Source organism: Leptosomus discolor, chromosome 3 (assembly GCF_034619465.1).
Source record: "Leptosomus discolor isolate bLepDis1 chromosome 3, bLepDis1.hap2, whole genome shotgun sequence".
Taxonomy (NCBI): domain Eukaryota; kingdom Metazoa; phylum Chordata; class Aves; order Leptosomiformes; family Leptosomidae; genus Leptosomus; species Leptosomus discolor.
The window spans coordinates 56,748,673-56,766,347 of record NC_141393.1 but is presented as its reverse complement, the minus strand read 5'-3'; the positions used below and the strand labels follow the sequence as shown (position 1 = coordinate 56,766,347).

General features: G+C 43.5%; 2 protein-coding genes across 2 annotated transcripts; both read left to right on the top strand.

Moving 5' to 3' along the window:
• The first annotated feature begins 5,730 nt into the window (after positions 1 to 5,730).
• MAGOH (mago homolog, exon junction complex subunit) lies at positions 5,731 to 7,554 on the top strand. The gene is made up of 5 exons (XM_086462481.1): positions 5,731 to 5,828; positions 5,968 to 6,026; positions 6,212 to 6,322; positions 6,620 to 6,702; positions 7,277 to 7,554. The coding sequence occupies exons 1-5, from the start codon at positions 5,741 to 5,743 to the stop codon at positions 7,374 to 7,376; spliced, it is 441 nt and encodes a 146-aa protein (XP_086318607.1). The 5' UTR covers positions 5,731 to 5,740; the 3' UTR covers positions 7,377 to 7,554.
• Positions 7,555 to 8,728: 1,174 nt separating this feature from the next.
• On the top strand, positions 8,729 to 15,745 carry CZIB (CXXC motif containing zinc binding protein). Its single transcript, XM_086463019.1, has 8 exons — positions 8,729 to 8,734; positions 8,821 to 8,904; positions 9,533 to 9,589; positions 10,362 to 10,443; positions 10,944 to 10,975; positions 11,405 to 11,482; positions 14,602 to 14,667; positions 15,503 to 15,745. Exons 1-8 carry the CDS (start codon positions 8,729 to 8,731, stop codon positions 15,578 to 15,580), a joined length of 483 nt encoding a protein of 160 aa, XP_086319145.1. The 3' UTR covers positions 15,581 to 15,745.
• Positions 15,746 to 17,675: the final 1,930 nt, after the last annotated feature.

Sequence of the window (17,675 nt, the reverse complement as noted above, 5' to 3'; positions counted from 1 at the left end):
ATGAGACCCCTAAACGAAAGTCACAGGGTGCTGTGAAAGGGTATATTTACTGATCAAGCAGTCTTTTTCTGGATCAAGAAGAAAAAGGTTGCCATGGCAACCCTGAATGAATTCAGCACATCACCTGCACATAAAGTCTATCTGCAGGGGCTGTCTTGAAAGTTGAGGGTTTGTCTGCTGCTTGCTAGGGATCCCTGAAAATTATACCAAGGTTTTGCAAATAAGGATTGCAGAGGAAATGGATGGTACTTTTGCATCAAAGACTGCTCGAAGGTACCATTACCTATGTAAAAGGAAAGCAATGTATTTTTCTTGACCTAAGTTTTGAAATGGCTGTAGAGATTGGAAAATCTGATGCATGAAGGGACAAGTAAGGCCTGGCAGTTTTCAGAGAGAAGACAAGACGTGCCAGAGGTCTCTACCTTTTTGCTAATGAAGCCTTATGTTTGGCTCTCGTCATCTACTAGACTAGACTTTCCCTTTTTTTAAAGAATTAAGGAGAAGCAAAGAACACGAGTTGTTCAGAGGAGATGACAAGCATGAGAAAAATGAAACGCAAAACCAATTTAAAAGTATGCAGAAGCACAGGTTAAAATGTTAGAAAGAGATAAAATTCAATTCAGTTTCTTGTCAAAGTGTAACAAAGAACATGAGGTTCACTCAGAGCAGCATAAGCATGCCTCTAAAGGTAAAATTCAAAAGTTCCTGTTACATATGCACTGCCCCAGGTCCCCCACCTCTGTAAAGTTTGTGACATTCTGGTGTGCCAACAGGCTTTGTCACATGTTCAAAACTTGGATTTAGTAAACCACTTCAAATAAAAAAAAAAATAAAAAATAGCACAATGTTTAGCAAAGACAAAGCAATGCCACATGGAAGCAAGTGAAAGTTGCTCAGTAGCCCAGGTCTGAAGTATCATCTTAAGCAGCTCGACACAACCAAGATGTCCTTTCAAGTGACAGAGACCAGAACCTGAATATTCCATTAAAAAGGTAAAATGCTCAACACTCCTTTGATTATTTCCACAGACATACAGCCCTTTTGTAGACATAACCTACCCCTATAGCAACGTCATGGGATAAAGGTTAAATAAATACCTTTGCTCCCTGCCACTTGGGGAACCTTCAAACACTTTGGCAGATTTGTTTAAAGAAAATCAGCTTTCATGGAAAAACATGAATAGAATACAGCACTTGGCTAATTTCTAAATGAAGAGCTTGAAACTTGCAGTGACGTAAGATACCTCTTTCTTATGTAATACCAACATTTTGGGGGAACTGTTCACAAAGGCTAACCTCAGTCAAGATGTGCCAGATTCTGTGTCTCAGAAGAAACCTCTGGAGACAAACTTCCCCACATCAGCCCTTGTAAATACTGCTGTAAAATTTTAATTGAGAATTAACACACATCTATTCTTAAATAAGAGCAAATAATATTTTGTGTAAGTTGAAGCCACAGTCCTACCATAAAAAAAAACCCACAATTTAAATATGTAATATTTATTTTCTTAAATTATTTGTGGAAATAAACTGTAATAAAGTGGATTAATCTGTACCACACCCCTGTTACTCTTCAAGGCTAGCAGTTCTAACACACCAACTTCCAGCATTGCCAAATCAAACAGGTTAGAACTAAACAGATTCGTAGGGGGGCTGACTTTTCAAATGAGAAAGTAAATTTCATTATAAATGTGCATTTGCCACAAAAATAATTATAGAAAAAAGCAGAGAATCAAAATCAATCAAAATCAAAAAGCTTAATTAAAACTCATAAAAAGATTCACATGAGAGAGAGCTGGTCTTGTCTGGGGACAGGGGGATGAGCATGGCAACTACGGCAGTCCCTTCCAGTCCTGTTTTCTATTAATTTCCATTGATCTTTCTCCATTTCAGACATTCATTTACACATCTATGTCTATGCTAGGCTTAGGATATTTTTCTTCTAATACAGATGTCAATACACCGCATTTTTGTTTACTCGGTCATCTTCAGCAAGTATTGTCTTGTAAGCAAGGACATTCATTTGCAAAGAATGTCTTTCAGCCAGTAGCTGGCAACAGCGGCATAGCACAGCAGGGAAAACCTTACCTCACAGAGTAATAAGGTCATTGTACTTGGCACCAAAACAGTAGATGTTACTTCTTACAGAGCTATATTTTTAATGCAGTAGAGAAAACTTAACCATATCACAATTTCAAGGCACAAAACGGGATGATTTTTCTGCATAGCATATTATGATGCACAGCTTAGTATTAACATCGAAACCCACAGTCAGTTTGTCTCGAACAGCCACAACGGACTGCTGACTCAGCTATATTGTGATACTAATTATCTTTCACACCATGCAGAGGCGCAGAGATGAACATTCTTCAAAACTAGAACATAATTCTCTTCTCAGCAACTACAGAAGTAACACAGGTATAACAGGGATCTATGTGCAAAGTCAAGATCCACACCATGGAACACATTAAATGCTATCAAATACATTTTAAAGAAACGTTTTATGAATTTATTAACTTCCAAAGACTATATTGTCTTAATCTAGTCAGGGAAGGTAGTTTCTTTGATAAAGGAATCAGGAAGAATTAAAGTCTCTGCAGATACAAGAAAAGCAGTCGCATAAAATTCTGCATGTTTAGAGCATAGTTTCACAACTTACAGACATGAAAAATATCAGAGAAGAATCTGACTTATTTGGAATCTGTGAAAAAAATTTTGTCACCCAGTTCTCCAAAGTGTTCAATGTTTCTAGGGAAGAGGGAAAAAAAAGCAGAAATACAACCACTTCAACAGCTTAAGCAGCTTTTCAGAAAAATACAAACAATTCATAAATCTTGCAACCTTAAAGCTAAGTTAAATTAGGGATCCAAAGTAGGCTGACTTATTGGAGCTTTCTGTCATCTTTTACTGACATGAGAAAAAACAAGCAAACAAATATTCGGAGCATGTTTATCTGATTTCTCCCATTTCACCAAGTCCCATAGACATGTACACATTTAGTGTTTAATCTTTATTCATAAATAGATTTCTCCAGACCACTAATCATTGTCCCCCAGTATCCTCCAATTCCCTTAGGCAAAGAATGCAAGAAAAGCTGTCTAACCAGGCAGAGGAGAAGGAGCTTGACCTATTACCACATAGTGAACGATACTAGGAGTCCATTATCTGTTCAAGAGCGAGCCTTAAATATTTCACCTCCCTCTACCTATCTTTTTTTTTTCTTCTCTCACTCTGGCTATAATCAATTGCTCTTTATTTAGTTTGTGCCCAGTGAACAGTCCAGGCAAATAGTAAATTGAGCTAAACAAGACAAAAATGCCATTTCTTTGCTCCATTATTTTAATCCAATGAAGTCCCAAAATACATCCAAAGTAGCTACCTAACCCTAACTTATGAGTGCCTGGATTTAAACATTCCTATTTTTCCAGAAAAATACTGTATTGACTCTCACTGTAATAATTCATGTTATAAGAAATCAGCCATCAAGCCCAACATTATTTGGTTTTGACAATACTAGATTAGAGCTCCTACAAAGTCAGAAGAGGAAGCTAGATCATAAAACATACAGGGCTCCTGAAAAACAAACTGCAGCTGAATCTGACCTATCAATGGGGGGTTTAGTCACTTTACGTACGAATGATGTCCAGATGTGGACACCTAGGGCTTTCCTCCATGCAGAATTAACTAAGATCAAAAGGTTTATTTGATTATTTACACAATACCATACCAAAGACTATGTTGTTTCCATGGACAGATTTAGATCTGGAAGCAGTTCAGCTATTTCCAGTCAGTTCATAATAGTAAATATTGCCAGACCTAACCTTGCTATAACTCTAAAGTAAGCCAAGTGATCTTGCTTAGACCTTGTTTAACTGCCTACACCTGGGATGTGACAGAGCATGACCTAAACAAAATCTAGTTCATCAGTGTAAAATCCAGTAAAAAAACACAGTACAAAATGTCCTTCCCCCATTCAATGTCCTCAATAAAAAGTGTCCCTCCTAGTGGCCAGCACAAGAGATACCCCATTTCTAAGTATTTTCTCTCAGAAGGGAGTATTTCACCAAAGGGCATGTCGCCAGATACTTCCTTTCTCTCAGCAATTCCCCGAAGAGAAAAAAGGTAGATATTTCCACCCATCCATCTACTCTCAAACTTCAGGTTGCCAGTGACAAGGATAACTCAACAAACCAATACCAGTGAGAAGGAGGCGCAGGGGTGCACTGGCTGCAGGGGGGCCAAACCCAGCCCAGGGAATGGCTCAAATGGGTTACTGCCTTCCTCTGAGGGAGGCACAAACTGCTGCAAACTCTAATGCAGTAATAGTAAATCATAGAATCACAGAATGGTTTGGGTTGGAAGGGACCTTAAAGGTCATCTAGTTCCAACCCCCCTGCTGTGGGCAGGGACACCTCTCACTAGACCAGGCTGCTCCAAGCCCCATCCAGCCTGGCCTTGAGCACTCCCAGGGAGGGGGCAGCCACAGCTTCTCTGGGCAACCTGTGCCAGTGTCTCACCACCCACACAGTAAAGAACTTCTTCCTCATGTCTAACCTAAATCTCCCCTCTTTCAGTGTGAAACTGTTACCCCTTATCCTATCACTACCCTCCCTGATCAAGAGTCCCTCCCCACCTTTCCTGCAGGCCCTCTTTAAGTACTGGAAGGCTGCTATAAGGTCTCCCTGGAGCCTTCTCTTCTCCAGGCTGAACAACCCCAACTCTCTCAGCCTCCTCACAGGGGAGGTGCTCCAGCCCCCTCCATCATCTTCATGGCCTCCTCTGGACCTGCTCGAGCAGGTCCGTGTCTCTCTTGTGCTGGGGGCCCCAGAGCTGGATGCAGCACTGCAGGTGGGGTCTTACCAGAGCGGAGCAGAGGGGCAGAATCACCTCCCTCGACCTGCTGGCCACACTTCTTTTGATACAGCCCAGGATGCGGCTGGCTTTCTGGTCTGCAATCACACACTGCTGCCTCATATCCAACTTTTCATCTACCAGCACTCTCAAGTCCTTCTCAGCAGGGCTGCTCTCTGTCCACTCATCGCCCATCCTGTATTCATGCTTGGGATTGTCTCGACCCACATGCCGGCTAGCTGCACCTCATCTTTCTTTTATGCCTACTCTGTTTAATTTTGCAAGAAAACCTTTATTGTTAACAAGTGAGTAACTTCCGTTTTCCACCTAGGAAAAAAACCTCAAGTTTTAGGGCAAAGCACGCAGCGTGTCCTTCACCGACCGAACCGAGTGGTCCTGACTGACAAATCAGCACCTGCGCGGACTTGGGTCCATTCCCTGTTTCAGTGATGGCCCCCAAGCCATCGCCACCACGGCTGCGGTGTGGGGAAAGGGGAGATGATGACCAAGCACCGGTCCGACCTTTTTCCGTCAAACATCACTACCAGCAAACAGCTTCGCGTCAGCTGCCCCATGGGCCGAGGGCCCAACCCTCTCCTCTGGGGAGGCCGCGGGGGGCGGGGCGGGCAGTGAGGCGGCGCCCCTCTCCTGTGTCGCCAGGGGCCTCGGCGGTGCCGGGTGTGGCTGAGGCCCGGCCCGGCCCCGCTGCGGGCAGAGGGAGCGGGAGCTCCGCACCGCGCTCACCGGCCCGCCAGGGGGCGGCTGCTCCGGCTCGCGGCCGATGGCGCTGCCGGCCAATCGGAGCGGGGACCTCGCTCCGCCCCGCCCCCGCCCGCCGTGACGCGCTTCGCCTGCGCCGCCGCGGTGCATGCCGGGGCGGTGGCGGGACCATGGCGAGTGACTTCTACCTCCGCTACTACGTGGGGCACAAGGGCAAGTTCGGCCACGAGTTCCTCGAGTTCGAGTTCCGGCCCGACGGTGAGGGGCGGGGCGGGACCGGGATGGGGGGGGGGGCGCGGCGGGGCCGCTCTCTCCGCTCCTGGGGGGAGCCGCCGCCGAGCGGTGCCCGCCTGGCGCTGCCCTGGCGGGGCCGTAACGTCCGTCCTGTCTTCGCCAGGGAAGCTGCGCTACGCCAACAACAGCAACTACAAGAACGACGTCATGATCCGAAAGGAGGTAAGGGAGGTGCCCGCCGCCACCGTCGCGGGCTGCACCGCCACCGCCCCTCGTCCCGTGCGGCCCAGCGGCGGCCGCCTCCGCCGGCCTGGGCCGGGAGCCGGTGCCGCTGGTGTGGTGGTATGCGCGCGTGGAGCGCCGGGGAGCGCCTGGGTCCTGCGGTCACGTCGGGGTGTCGTTTGTAGGCTTACGTGCATAAGAGCGTGATGGAGGAGCTGAAGAGAATAATCGACGACAGCGAAATCACAAAAGAAGATGATGCTCTGTGGCCTCCTCCTGACAGAGTTGGTCGACAGGTTGGTGTACAGTGTCTCTTTTAACGGCTGCTTTAATTTTTGTGCTGGCTCAATAGAAGCATAACTGAATTTTGAGTCAGTATCGTTTGTAGCTGAGAGGGAACCAAACACTGTTCTAAAACCTGAGTAGTGCCTAAATGGCGATTTAGTCGTGAGAGTTTGTATGATTCACAGACCTGCGGCGTTCGGTACCTTTGTAATAAAAATGGAGAAGCCATCATCTCAGTACTGAAGTATTTCTCTAACTAACACCATAAAGCAGTAGTTTGACTTCCTATATACTCTTTCATTTTTCAGGAGCTTGAAATAGTAATTGGTGATGAGCACATCTCCTTTACCACGTCAAAAATCGGTTCACTCATTGATGTAAATCAATCCAAGTACGTACTCTGCTTTTTTATGTTGCTGTTGTTTTTATGTTGGAACTCGCCGATTACTGGGTACTTGTACTTTATATTGTTTCAAAGTACAGATCGGCTCCTGGGGGCACAAGTGCTCTGTGTTCCAGTGCAATGTCCCCAAGGCTTTAGGCTGTGTCATTACGCGCTGTGTTTTCAGACCCCCGAGCAGAACCCCCGTCAGGTCTGTTTGGAATCTGAACTGAGCTGTCAGTGGCCTGGCCACAGCAGTGTCTTTGGGAGATCCAAGACTTCTGTATTGCACCTAAGCTCAAAGGACTGGATGTTGTGTTTTGTAAATCCAAAGTGATGTTACTACTTACTTTCACAAAAGAAATGCACATTTTATCTAGACTTAACTTGCAAACTTGGACTGCAGAATGTTTTACCAATCCATGCAGGATGAAACAAATCTGTTAATGTCTGTGATGACCTCTGAGAAGTCTCCCCGTAGGCTTTGGTTTGGGGTTGTTTTTTTTTCAGTAGCTTAGTTCTATCAACTGCTTTCTCAGAACATCAGTCTGACTTTTTTCCTTCCTTCTGTTGTGCACTGCAGGGATCCAGAAGGCTTGAGAGTGTTCTACTACCTGGTCCAGGACCTTAAGTGTCTAGTCTTCAGTCTTATTGGACTACACTTCAAGATTAAGCCAATTTAAACGAAATAAACTGAAGTTTGTACTGAGTGTCTGTATGGGGGGCGGGGGGGTGCTGTTTCAGTTCCTCAGTGTTTCTGGCCTGAAGTTTTTATGTATGTTAGAATTTTTTTTTTTTTTTTTTACAAACTGTCAGTGACGTTCTTAATAAAATGGTGAAATCTGTATTTTTAATTTATAAGTTCTGGTGAGAAACTGGCTTCCTAACCCTTCCTTTGTCACGCTACATTCAGGGTATGTTACTTCACTTGTGTCACAAAGCCATATTTCAATTCTCTATGCAGCAGTGGAAAATGGAATTAAGTCTGGCTCTGTGAAATGAAACTTTTGCCAGCTGTCAAGATAAACTTTTGTTACTATCCTGAGTTGAATATTCTGTTGGCAAGCTCAAATATGCAAAACAACTGAAGCACTGACTACACATAACCAGAGACATCCGCTTCGTACCAACCTGCTGCTGTGATTGCCCGTTGGCCTTCAGAGAAGTAAACAGGCCACCAGGGAGCCGTCCAGGATCTTCACTCATGCTCCAGTCCAGCTTTAGAAAAACTGAAATTAAAAGCAATGTAGAACACATTAAGTTATAGACTAACAGAGCTTTTGTGCATTAATTGATTTAAGACACCTAAGAGGACCGAAGATGGCTGAACTGCAAAGTGGTAGTTTTTGCAAAGCACTGTAGGAGACCCCACTGGGCTCTGAGGGTGTTCCCAGAACGGCCCTGCCAAGCCCTTGCTCTCTCTCACACATCTTTGTTTTCCCTAAAAGAGTAGCCACGGCGATTTAAAAAAAGGATTGTGGTTAAATGACTTCGGTGCAAACGGCTAACCCGCATTCCCTATGCCAGCACCTCCTGCTTCCCCTCCTCTGGCCACGGGCACCCTCCCCCCGAGCAGCCCCTGCCTTTCCCGCCAGCACCCCCCTCCTGCGCCCTGCCCACACGCCTGCCCCGCTTCCCCACCACCGCCCACCTCCTCCGCCCCCCGGCTCGCCCCGCGGGGCCCATCTCGCCGCGCCTCCCGCCCGGGGCCGCTCTGGCGGGCGGCGGGGCGGTGACAGGCCGCGCCGGCGGGCGCCATCTTGGCCGAGGGTCGCCTCGACTTCACGCGGCGTTCAGCCCGGCAACGGGAGGCGGCCGCCAGCCTGGCTGAGGGCACAAACGCGACGGGGTGGCGGGGTGGCGGGGTGGGGGGGCGGGAACCCAAACAAAACCCAATACTAAAAACACGCAGGAGGGGCTTGAAACCCGCAGCTGCTCCCGCGAGAGGCGGGACGGAGCTGAGGGGGGCCGTCGGCCGTGAGGGGAGCCCCGATAGCGCGGCGGCCCCGTGAACCGCCGCGCGCCCTGCGAGGCCATGGGGGTAGGTAGGAGCCGCGGTCGGGCAGAAGCGAAGGGAGCCGAACTGCGCTGAGCTGACGGCCTCTCTCGCTGCCTCTTGCTTTGCAGAGGATCGGGCTGCAGCTGCGCGCCACGCTGGAGAACATCACCCGGCTGCGGGCCGAGGGGGAGGACTTCCGCTGGTACCTCAAGGTGCGGCGGGCCGGGGCGGCCTCGGGGTCCTGGGGGGCTGGGAGACGCCGCTCTCGGTGTTCAGAGCCCGTTAGACCGTCCAGCGGGGTGCCCGGCGAGGAAGGGCGGTGGTGGTGAATGTGGCATCGCCCAGCTTCAACAGCGATGTAGGTTTTTCCACACGGTGCGAGCAGGCTGCGACAGGAGCAACGAATGTGGTGACAGACGTATATAGACGTGTATGCTTTAATGCATGCTTGACATTATATATTGGTTTGCAGTAATGGAATGTCTCAAGTTCAGGGGTCGGGCAGTGCCTCCATTGGTGAGGTGGTTGGTAACCCAGTGTCCACGGGCAGGTAGGTGAAGGGCGAGATGCGCTGTTCCCGTCTTTTATCTTGTGACCCCGCTTTGTAACACGTTTCCATCCAACGCGCCGAAGAGCAGATCCTCTGCAGTGGGCAGACCCACCGGGTCAAGGCAGCTCATAGGGCTGTTGAGACAGATGGCAACTGGTACCTGCCACCGGCTGCTCTTGGCTGTGAAACAGTGGGGACTGTGGATCTGGAGGGCTCACATCATTTCCTGCAGCTTTTTAATCCCTGATTATTGACACCTTTAAATTCTCTGATTCATGTTTATTTTTCAGCTGAAATGTGGGAACTGTGGTGAAGTTTCTGAAAAATGGCAGTATCTGCGATTGATGGTATGTTTCCTTGTTGTAACCTGCATCAGAACAAAAATGGGAAAACAAACCTGCGTTTTACACAAAGGGATATTAGCATCAGGGATGTGACGACTTGCACTTTAGACGAGATAGTATTTTAACAGCTACGTGCATTCAGGAAGTGCTGTCATATTCCATATTAAAAAAATATTTGGAGACTGTTAATAGAAATAGGCCAGTGGAATGGTGACTGTTGGTGACAAAGTATTTATCTCCGCTTTGAAAAGCTACCTTTTTGTAAAAATATCATTTGCAAACAAATTTTGAAGTGATATCAGAAAAAGGTTGTGCCTGTAGCATATTTCGCTGATGCTGATGGAACCTTTTGAGAGAAATTTAGGTAATTCAAGATGAGTTAAGCATGCTAAATTAGCATTTGGAAACTGAAAAAGCAGGATAAAATTTCTTAGGGCTAAGAGAAGGTTCTGTTCTTAGGAATAATCATCCCTTTTTGCTGCATACTACTGAATGGTAAGAATGTATTTTGAGGAATTAATAGAACATGCCAATATGGACAAGACATAACTGTCCATTATTAACTATTTTAAGTCTCGAACAGAATTATTCTTTGATAATCAGAGCTTTTTGAGTTACAGATCTCTCTAGTTTAAAAAAAAAAAAAAAGCCTTCTCCTTGCAATATTTTTAAAAAGTTAAAGATCACTGTTGTAAAAACTGTTTTACCTTTGCAGAGGTTTCCAGTGGCTCAGCTACAGTGCAGTTAAAAATGTCTCTGTTGTCATGGTTTTTAGGACAGTGCTCCCCTGAAAGGAGGCAGAGGAAGCGCCACTATGGTTCAGAAATGCAAGCTGTGCTCCAGGGAGAACTCTATTGGTATGTGCTTAGAGATTTAAGAGGCATCATCCATTTTACACATTTTCTCCTAAGTTTATTTTTTTGTCCCCATTTTCACTTGACACTGTTTGTAAAGAGCATTCACTAGGGATTTTTTTCCTCATACACTGGTGCTTGAGTTCACAACAGGTATATACTTGTCATCATACTCATGAAAGAAACAGCAAAACCTCCTGGTGAGTTCAGGTTTCTGCATGAACAAGACTCATACCCATAATGTCATTTTACAAAAGCACGCAGTTTTTTTTTTTTGCATTGTTAGGGTAGCAATGGTGTACTGAAAACTACTTGGGAGAAATGAGAAAAATTGAATTCTACCTTTTGAGGGCAAACTGCAGGAACTGCGTGGTTACTTTTTTTCTTTCACTTTGTATCAGGAAATTTCTTCCAAAGATGAAGCTGGTGCTTGGTTTGTGCTGTATAAAACTGAAGACATAATGCCACTCGCTTTTACACTTCTGATTTTTTTTTTTTTTTAGATATTTTAAGTCAGACAATCAAGCCTTACAATGTAAGTTTGTTTTCTCTTTTATATACAAGTGAAAGATTAAGCATTAATAATATTTTGAGGTTTTGCTTTATCATGACATTCCTCTTTCAAGAACACAAAAAGCTGATATTCTTCCCTGACAGAAAATTGTCTCTTGTAGACTCCTGCACACAGTCTCAAGTGTAGAATAATCTCTTGTAAGAAAAACACAAAGTTGTATCACTCCAATTAGAGGTGATTGTATAATGCCCGTATTACTTTCCTTTTTAAGGCTTCCATGTGGCAGATTAAGAAATTCTAGTTAATTACCACCTATTAAATGAGACCTGGGATTTTGCTGTCTCTTGGGACATCGGAGTTGATAATACTGCCTTTAAGGCAATTCATTTCTAGACTAATGCTTGTCACTGTCTATTAGATGAAAACTAACGGATTCTGACTGAATTACAGGCTGAAGACAGCGAGAAATTCAAAACGATAGTGGAGTTTGAATGCCGAGGTCTGGAACCGGTTGACTTTCAACCACAGGCAAGTTCTTATTCGTGATTTGTTTCTCAGCTTTTAAAAGCTCTTCTTACATAGCTCATTCTTTTACTTCATTTGACTCCAAAAAAAAAAAACGCAAACCAATGCACAAGCAGCTGACACTAACAACTCTGGTATTCTTTGTGCCAGTAAAATCTAAAATTAAACACGGCTGGGAGTTGTATTTGAATTGCTTTACAGGTAACTCAGCACTGCTCATCTGAATTCAGTTGAAAGATCTTCATTGCTCAGGTTACTGCAAAGGGGAGTTCCACGAGTGCGTAACTAGGCAGCCACATTCAGGAGAGCACCACTTAGCTTCTTGGTGTGTTACAGAGAGAAACAAATATTGGCATTTTTCCATTTGAAACTTGGTCAGACAAAGACTGAAGATCAAGGGCAGTTAAAGACAGCTGCAAAGCACACCTCAAGGTTCAGAGTTAAAGGATTTCTTCAGGGCCAAGCCAGGCTCCAGTGAGTCATTTGCTTGTGCATGGTCATGCTATATGCAAGCTAACTCCCTACTATATTTAACCTATTATTCCAGTCGGATTAGGTGTAAATAGACTAACGAATATAAACCTGCCTTATCCTTCCCTCAGACTGTGACACTGCTAAGAAACAGACCAAAAAAGCTGATCCTACAAAGAATTTGGTATAAATAAAATCACCACTGCAGTATGCTGCAGGAGGTCATCTTTTATTTATTTATTTATTTATTTGTTTTATTGAAGTGAAGCCCATCTTTTTGAGGAACAGAATGGTTATTGGTTTATTCCTGTTCAAAGCTTTGCAGCCAGACCTAGGAACTTGCACTTCAAGAAAAATCTATGAGGAAACTACAAAATGTAGGAGATGTTTATTGCTCTGCATCCTAGCTGTCAATTTTAATCTGCAGAACAAACACTTCACAGCTGTAATAAAGCTTTTCATTTAATATTCTCAAAGTGTGGTCTGTACACTCAGTTGGAGAGCACACTTGAATCTCTGAGCAGCCATTTCGGTGAATTTTGTGATGCCTAAATGGGTAAATATGTGGACTTCTGCAGTTCCAAACAATTCTATAAACTGCTTTATCTCTGACATGATCCAAGCCAGCCTGCCTTCTTCAACCTTAGGTTGGGCTTTTGATTAGCACCAAAGAGAATTTGCCATAGCATTACTGTATTTTCTTTGTATTTTTGGATAGGCATAATACAACCACACCTGAAGTAAATTTATGGTGCCTTAATACTTGCATGTCTTATTTAAATTACAGAAATTTTTCTCAAAAAAAAAAATCATTTGACTCTGAAAGAGGAGAAAGTATCCTTTGATTCTCTGCTATAATCCCTCTTTTCCTATCTACCAGCAGCAACAAATTCACACTAGGTATTTGTGTGTTCTAATAATGGGCAAGGACAATTTTTTTACCCAATTACTTATCTTTCTTGTTTACTGCGCTTAAGCAGATACATCTACTGCCAATCTGATATACAGTTTTTGGGTTTACTTGAGGATAGTTCAGCTCCTTTCCCGTCCTTGTCCCTCAAGTGAATACTTCAACTAAAAATTGGAGGTTTCTTTATAAGACGTCTCTTAAACCTTCTTAAACTTCTTTGCTTTGTGGCACAACCAATAGTTTCATTGGTAACAAAAGTGTGACAATTCACTGTGGTGTAAAGTCAGCAGGCATTTTTGCTTCTTTGGTGTGTTGATGCTTTAGCTGTTGGTGCTTCGCCCGTCAGCAGAGGGCAGACAAGGCACTGCCTGCCCCAGCTCCCTGCTGCAGGGATTAAACGAGTCGCTGCTCTGACGCCTAGGCTGTAAGAATGCAAGTCCTGCTGAGTGTGGTATAGAAGCTTGTAATTCCAGTCACATGGCTTCTTGTTCCTTGGAGTGCTGGTGAATACCTCCAGGTGGCAAAAGCAGGGCTTCTTTTATTTTTCTACTATTTGTTCTATACTGCAGCTCTGCAGTTTTGTCCCATGTTGCTGATCTTCCTTTCCACCCCAGCAGTTCCCTTGAGACGGGCTGCTTGTGCCTTGCAGATAGCTCTCCTCTGTTGTTACCTCTGCCACACTCAGTGGTTTATTTAACTCCCAGGTGCTTAATCTTCCATTCAAATCCCAAAATATTTTAAAATCACGTGCCTTACTTCACACATTCTTACATGGTTAAATACCTGTCTGGCACTAGTGGGGATTTCTTTATCAAAAATGCAAGTGGAGATCCCTTGCAGAAAACCAGGAAGATGCTACCTTTGCTTTGTAGCCACTTCTTAATAAAATTCTGTAGTTAGAAATGGTGATGTAAGAAACTTTCCTGTATGCTACAGAAATAGCTGAGATTTTTAAATTTACTTTTAAATCTAATAAAACTTAATTAACAGCTTGGTAACTGTGAACCCTAAAATGAGAGAGCCCTTCCTACAGAAGATAAAACAGAACACCCTGTTCTTGTGCTATACCCCACTGAAATGCTACTTCCTTCCTAGCGCTGTCCTTTCCTTCAACTCATTAAAACCAGCAACAGGAACAACAGTGAAGAACTCTCCCCTTTGAAATGATTGTTTGGGTATACTGATCTGTTAATTCAGGCAGCTGATCCGCCTTCCACCTAAGGCTTGCTAGTCACTTCTGTACCTAAATCTAATAAAAGCTGCTCCTTCTCTAGAGGGTCTTGGATTCTGACAACATTTAAGCCAAAACTGTTAATTCTTTCCCACATTTTCATTCCATTGTTTTCTTGCAGTGTAAGTTTATTAAGCCATTTTATACTTAATGCCTGTATGGATTCTGAACACAAATTAAACTATCAGTAGCTACATAAACTTAGAAATTCAGGTTTAACACTGTCTAGAATACTCAGAAACAGCTTTTTGGCAGGAAAAATGGAGGAGCAGTGTTCCCTCATTTTACTCTGTGGTTGCTTAGATTGAATCTTCCCAGCTCACAAACAGGGTCACAACCTTACACTGACCCTTAACCAGGAAAGAGCTTGACCATTCTTTCTACCTAATTTAAAAGAAATACAGTAAAAGTTTGTGCTGAGTTACTTTCTTTAAGCATGTTTCAATGATTATATTTATTATTTTTTTGGTACAACTTGCTCTTAAAAACTTACTGCAAATGTGTTTGCAGGCAGGGTTTGCCGCTGAAGGTGCAGAATCTGGCACACCTTTCAATGACATAAACTTGTTAGAAAAGGTATGTTGTCTTGGTTTCATTAGTAAATCTAATTATCTAGCTTTCTTTCCCTAAGTCATTAGTGCAAAATACAGACCCTGCACATGCAAGACTAGTTTTGCTCTTTCAAGTAGGCACAGGAAGGTCACAGCTGGAGAGAGAAACTAAGTCAACTATGAACAACCAGCATTAGTAACAGCGTCATTTTAGAAGAACGCATTTGATGGCTTAGCAGCTGACAAAGGCAGAAATGCAACTTTTAAGTCACTCAGGAATTCCAGAGAGCTTGAAACACTTGGAATACTAAATGGCTGGGGTTATTCAGAGTGGTGAACTGATTTTTCTAGAAAGATGCCTGCACTTTTTCCTGTGCACAGAGATATTAAAAAGTAATATAAAGACACTGTCCTTCAAAGCTCAGGATAATGACTCCAGCATTACAAATCTTCCTTGGCCGTGAGCAAGAATCTCAAGGTCAAATTTGTTCCCTGGTATCCTACTTGGCAGGGATCTGCTTGTCTGCTTACCCACATGACTAGGGTATTGTAAATGATAGATAATCCTTTCATCTGCCATAGTTGCTGTCTTCTCCACTACAGGCTGTGGACTGCATATGAAAAAAAAAAAGTCATTGTTACAATAAAAACACTGAGACTGAAGCTAATTTAATTTCAAGTCAGTGCTCTTGCTTCTCTCAGATATCAGAACTTAGCTTAGTGATTGCACAGTGCTTTCCACAGAAATATAGGACCCAAGTTTTGAGTAAGGCTTAGTTTCAGTTTGAATTCCAGTCTGTGTTTTAGACATGATTGCATTCTGTCCTCTGTGACTAACACTGAAATCTTGTTTCCTATAGGATTGGAATGACTATGATGAAAAAACAAAGGAATCTGTTGGAATCTATGAAGTTACCCATAAATTTGTAAAATGCTGAAGTTCATACCCTGAATAAATCTTGACATGCTTATTGATGAAGGAGCTGTAACCATAAGAGACACAGTTTCCTTGGAGTTATTTTTCACATGGCTGTACTTCAGAAATGGAAACCCAAGTTGTACTTACTGTCCCCAGCATGCCCTAATAAAATGTTTTCCACAGAGCACTTTGAGATGGCCTCAGTACAAACTGAAAGTAGTATCTACGCTTGACTGAACTGTGCTGTTTTCTTAATGTTGTCTTTTTGGGGAATATATATGGTTGTGGTGGACTGTATGGACAGTAACTACTTATCCAACTTACAGCCTTAAAGTTTTTAATAGCCTGTCACCAAGAAGTACCCACATTTGATTCTCTAACGTAAGCAAATAAGGTCTTTTCACTGACCGCTCCTATCATCAGGAAATGGCTATGAGTATTAGTAAAGGGACCGTGTTAACTGTTTAGGGGAAAAAGTACATCATTAGTAGCTTTCTGACAGTTCAAGTAAAGATAGTGAGGTGAGTTTACTGAGAACACTTAACTAAGCTTGACTGGTATTGACACACACAGCTGTTACAACCTTCTGAAAATCAAGCTATCTTTCTGAGTATGCCATTAAGTAAACCTCACTCATTTCTAGTTGAAGAAAGACTCCTTGGCAGGTGCTCTCACAATCTTGCCAGCTGTTCTCATGTTAAAAAAACCCCAACAAACCAAACAGCAAAACCACCCCCAAAAATCTTTCGTGGATTTCATTCAAAGACTTACGGTCCAATTATTGTTTCCTGATATATTATTTCCTTCATCCTCCACATGATCACCTTCCTTTCTTTGTTTAAATGAGCAAGAACAATCATGTTAAGTTTTAAAATAAGCCTTTTCAGATGAAAACTAGGCCAGCACATTACAGGCTGCAGGGCGAACAGCCCTGACTAGGAATAGTTTATAGGCCTTCAGGCTTACATATTTAAACTGTGCCTCTCCCTAGCACTTGCAGTTCATACTTGAAGGTAGGGTATTGCTTACACTTACTGTGATAAAGAGGAAAGACACTCGGAGAACCTGGAAGCTGAGATATCCAAAGGAAGAGTAAAGGTAAGTAGGTTTCTGAGCCTCTGAAACCCACAGAGTTTGGATCTGGCACATCCATCCAACATGCTCATACCTTTATGTTCTGCTAATATATTGCAGGACACGGGGCTGTGCTGAAAGATGCGAGCTGCACTAGTTTTACAGAGAGCTGCAGAAGCAAGGACTACTGTGTCATTCAGCTCCAGAGAAAGACTCACCTTCCCAGAAGAAAAAAAGTGGAACTCGAGGGTTTAAAAGTCAGAGGAGTTCAAATTATACATACCGTAACAAATGTTGTGCAAAAAGGGGTATCTCATGCAAAGGGCATCTGTGCTGTAATCCCAGCAACTCAGAGCACCTTTGGCTTCTTGACTGACAAAGGCCCCTTCCCCTTTTGCTATCACCCACCCTGTAGCTGGCAGAGTCCCACTCGTGAACACCACACAAGGACCTTGTCTGCATCAGTTTCATTTCGCATTCACAGCATCACCAAGTTTTACTGATGTCTATGCTCAAGCTCTCCTGCAATCTTTCAGAGAGTTCTGATAAGCCTGAGTCTTTAGAATTTCTGCAACAAGCCCAAATGCATTGAATATGCAGCTATAGGCATTAAGACTCTGGCATTTGCTACAATAAATAACATCAGAAGTTCTAGCTGATAGAACAAGGAGGAAACAGGAAAACATTGTGGTTTAGGTTACTTTTCCACAGTAAGAGGAAGTTTGGAAAGAGAGAATCCCAAAAGATAAAGTTCAGTGATTTTTCATTTTTAAGGCACAAGAGCACAGGTTTACGTAGCAAAACAAAAGCAGATTATTGGACAGACTTCATGTATGGAAGGGGAAAGCCAACACTGCAGAATGCTCTTTTCAACCATTACAAGAAACATGAGCTACCCATACTGTGTAATTTTGATATGGCAATAGAAGAACTTTGTGGTTATTAATAGATAGCTTTATTATAATACAGTCTTTTCCAGTCAATTTAGCAACACGGTGATTACAGGTTGCTTAAAGCCTCCCACTTCATTTTTTGTTTCT

What these genes read in the sequence shown, in the direction of transcription:
- MAGOH (XM_086462481.1), top strand. Translation starts at nt 5,741, where the DNA reads ATGGCGAGTGACTTCTACCTCCGCTACTACGTGGGGCACAAGGGCAAG. An exon ending in GTTCGAGTTCCGGCCCGACG is followed by an intron (nt 5,829 to 5,967) that starts GTGAGGGGCGGG and finishes TGTCTTCGCCAG; the next exon opens with GGAAGCTGCGCTACGCCAAC. An exon ending in ATTGATGTAAATCAATCCAA is followed by an intron (nt 6,703 to 7,276) that starts GTACGTACTCTG and finishes TGTGCACTGCAG; the next exon opens with GGATCCAGAAGGCTTGAGAG.
- CZIB (XM_086463019.1), top strand. An exon ending in CGGTTGACTTTCAACCACAG is followed by an intron (nt 11,483 to 14,601) that starts GCAAGTTCTTAT and finishes ATGTGTTTGCAG; the next exon opens with GCAGGGTTTGCCGCTGAAGG. An exon ending in ACATAAACTTGTTAGAAAAG is followed by an intron (nt 14,668 to 15,502) that starts GTATGTTGTCTT and finishes TGTTTCCTATAG; the next exon opens with GATTGGAATGACTATGATGA.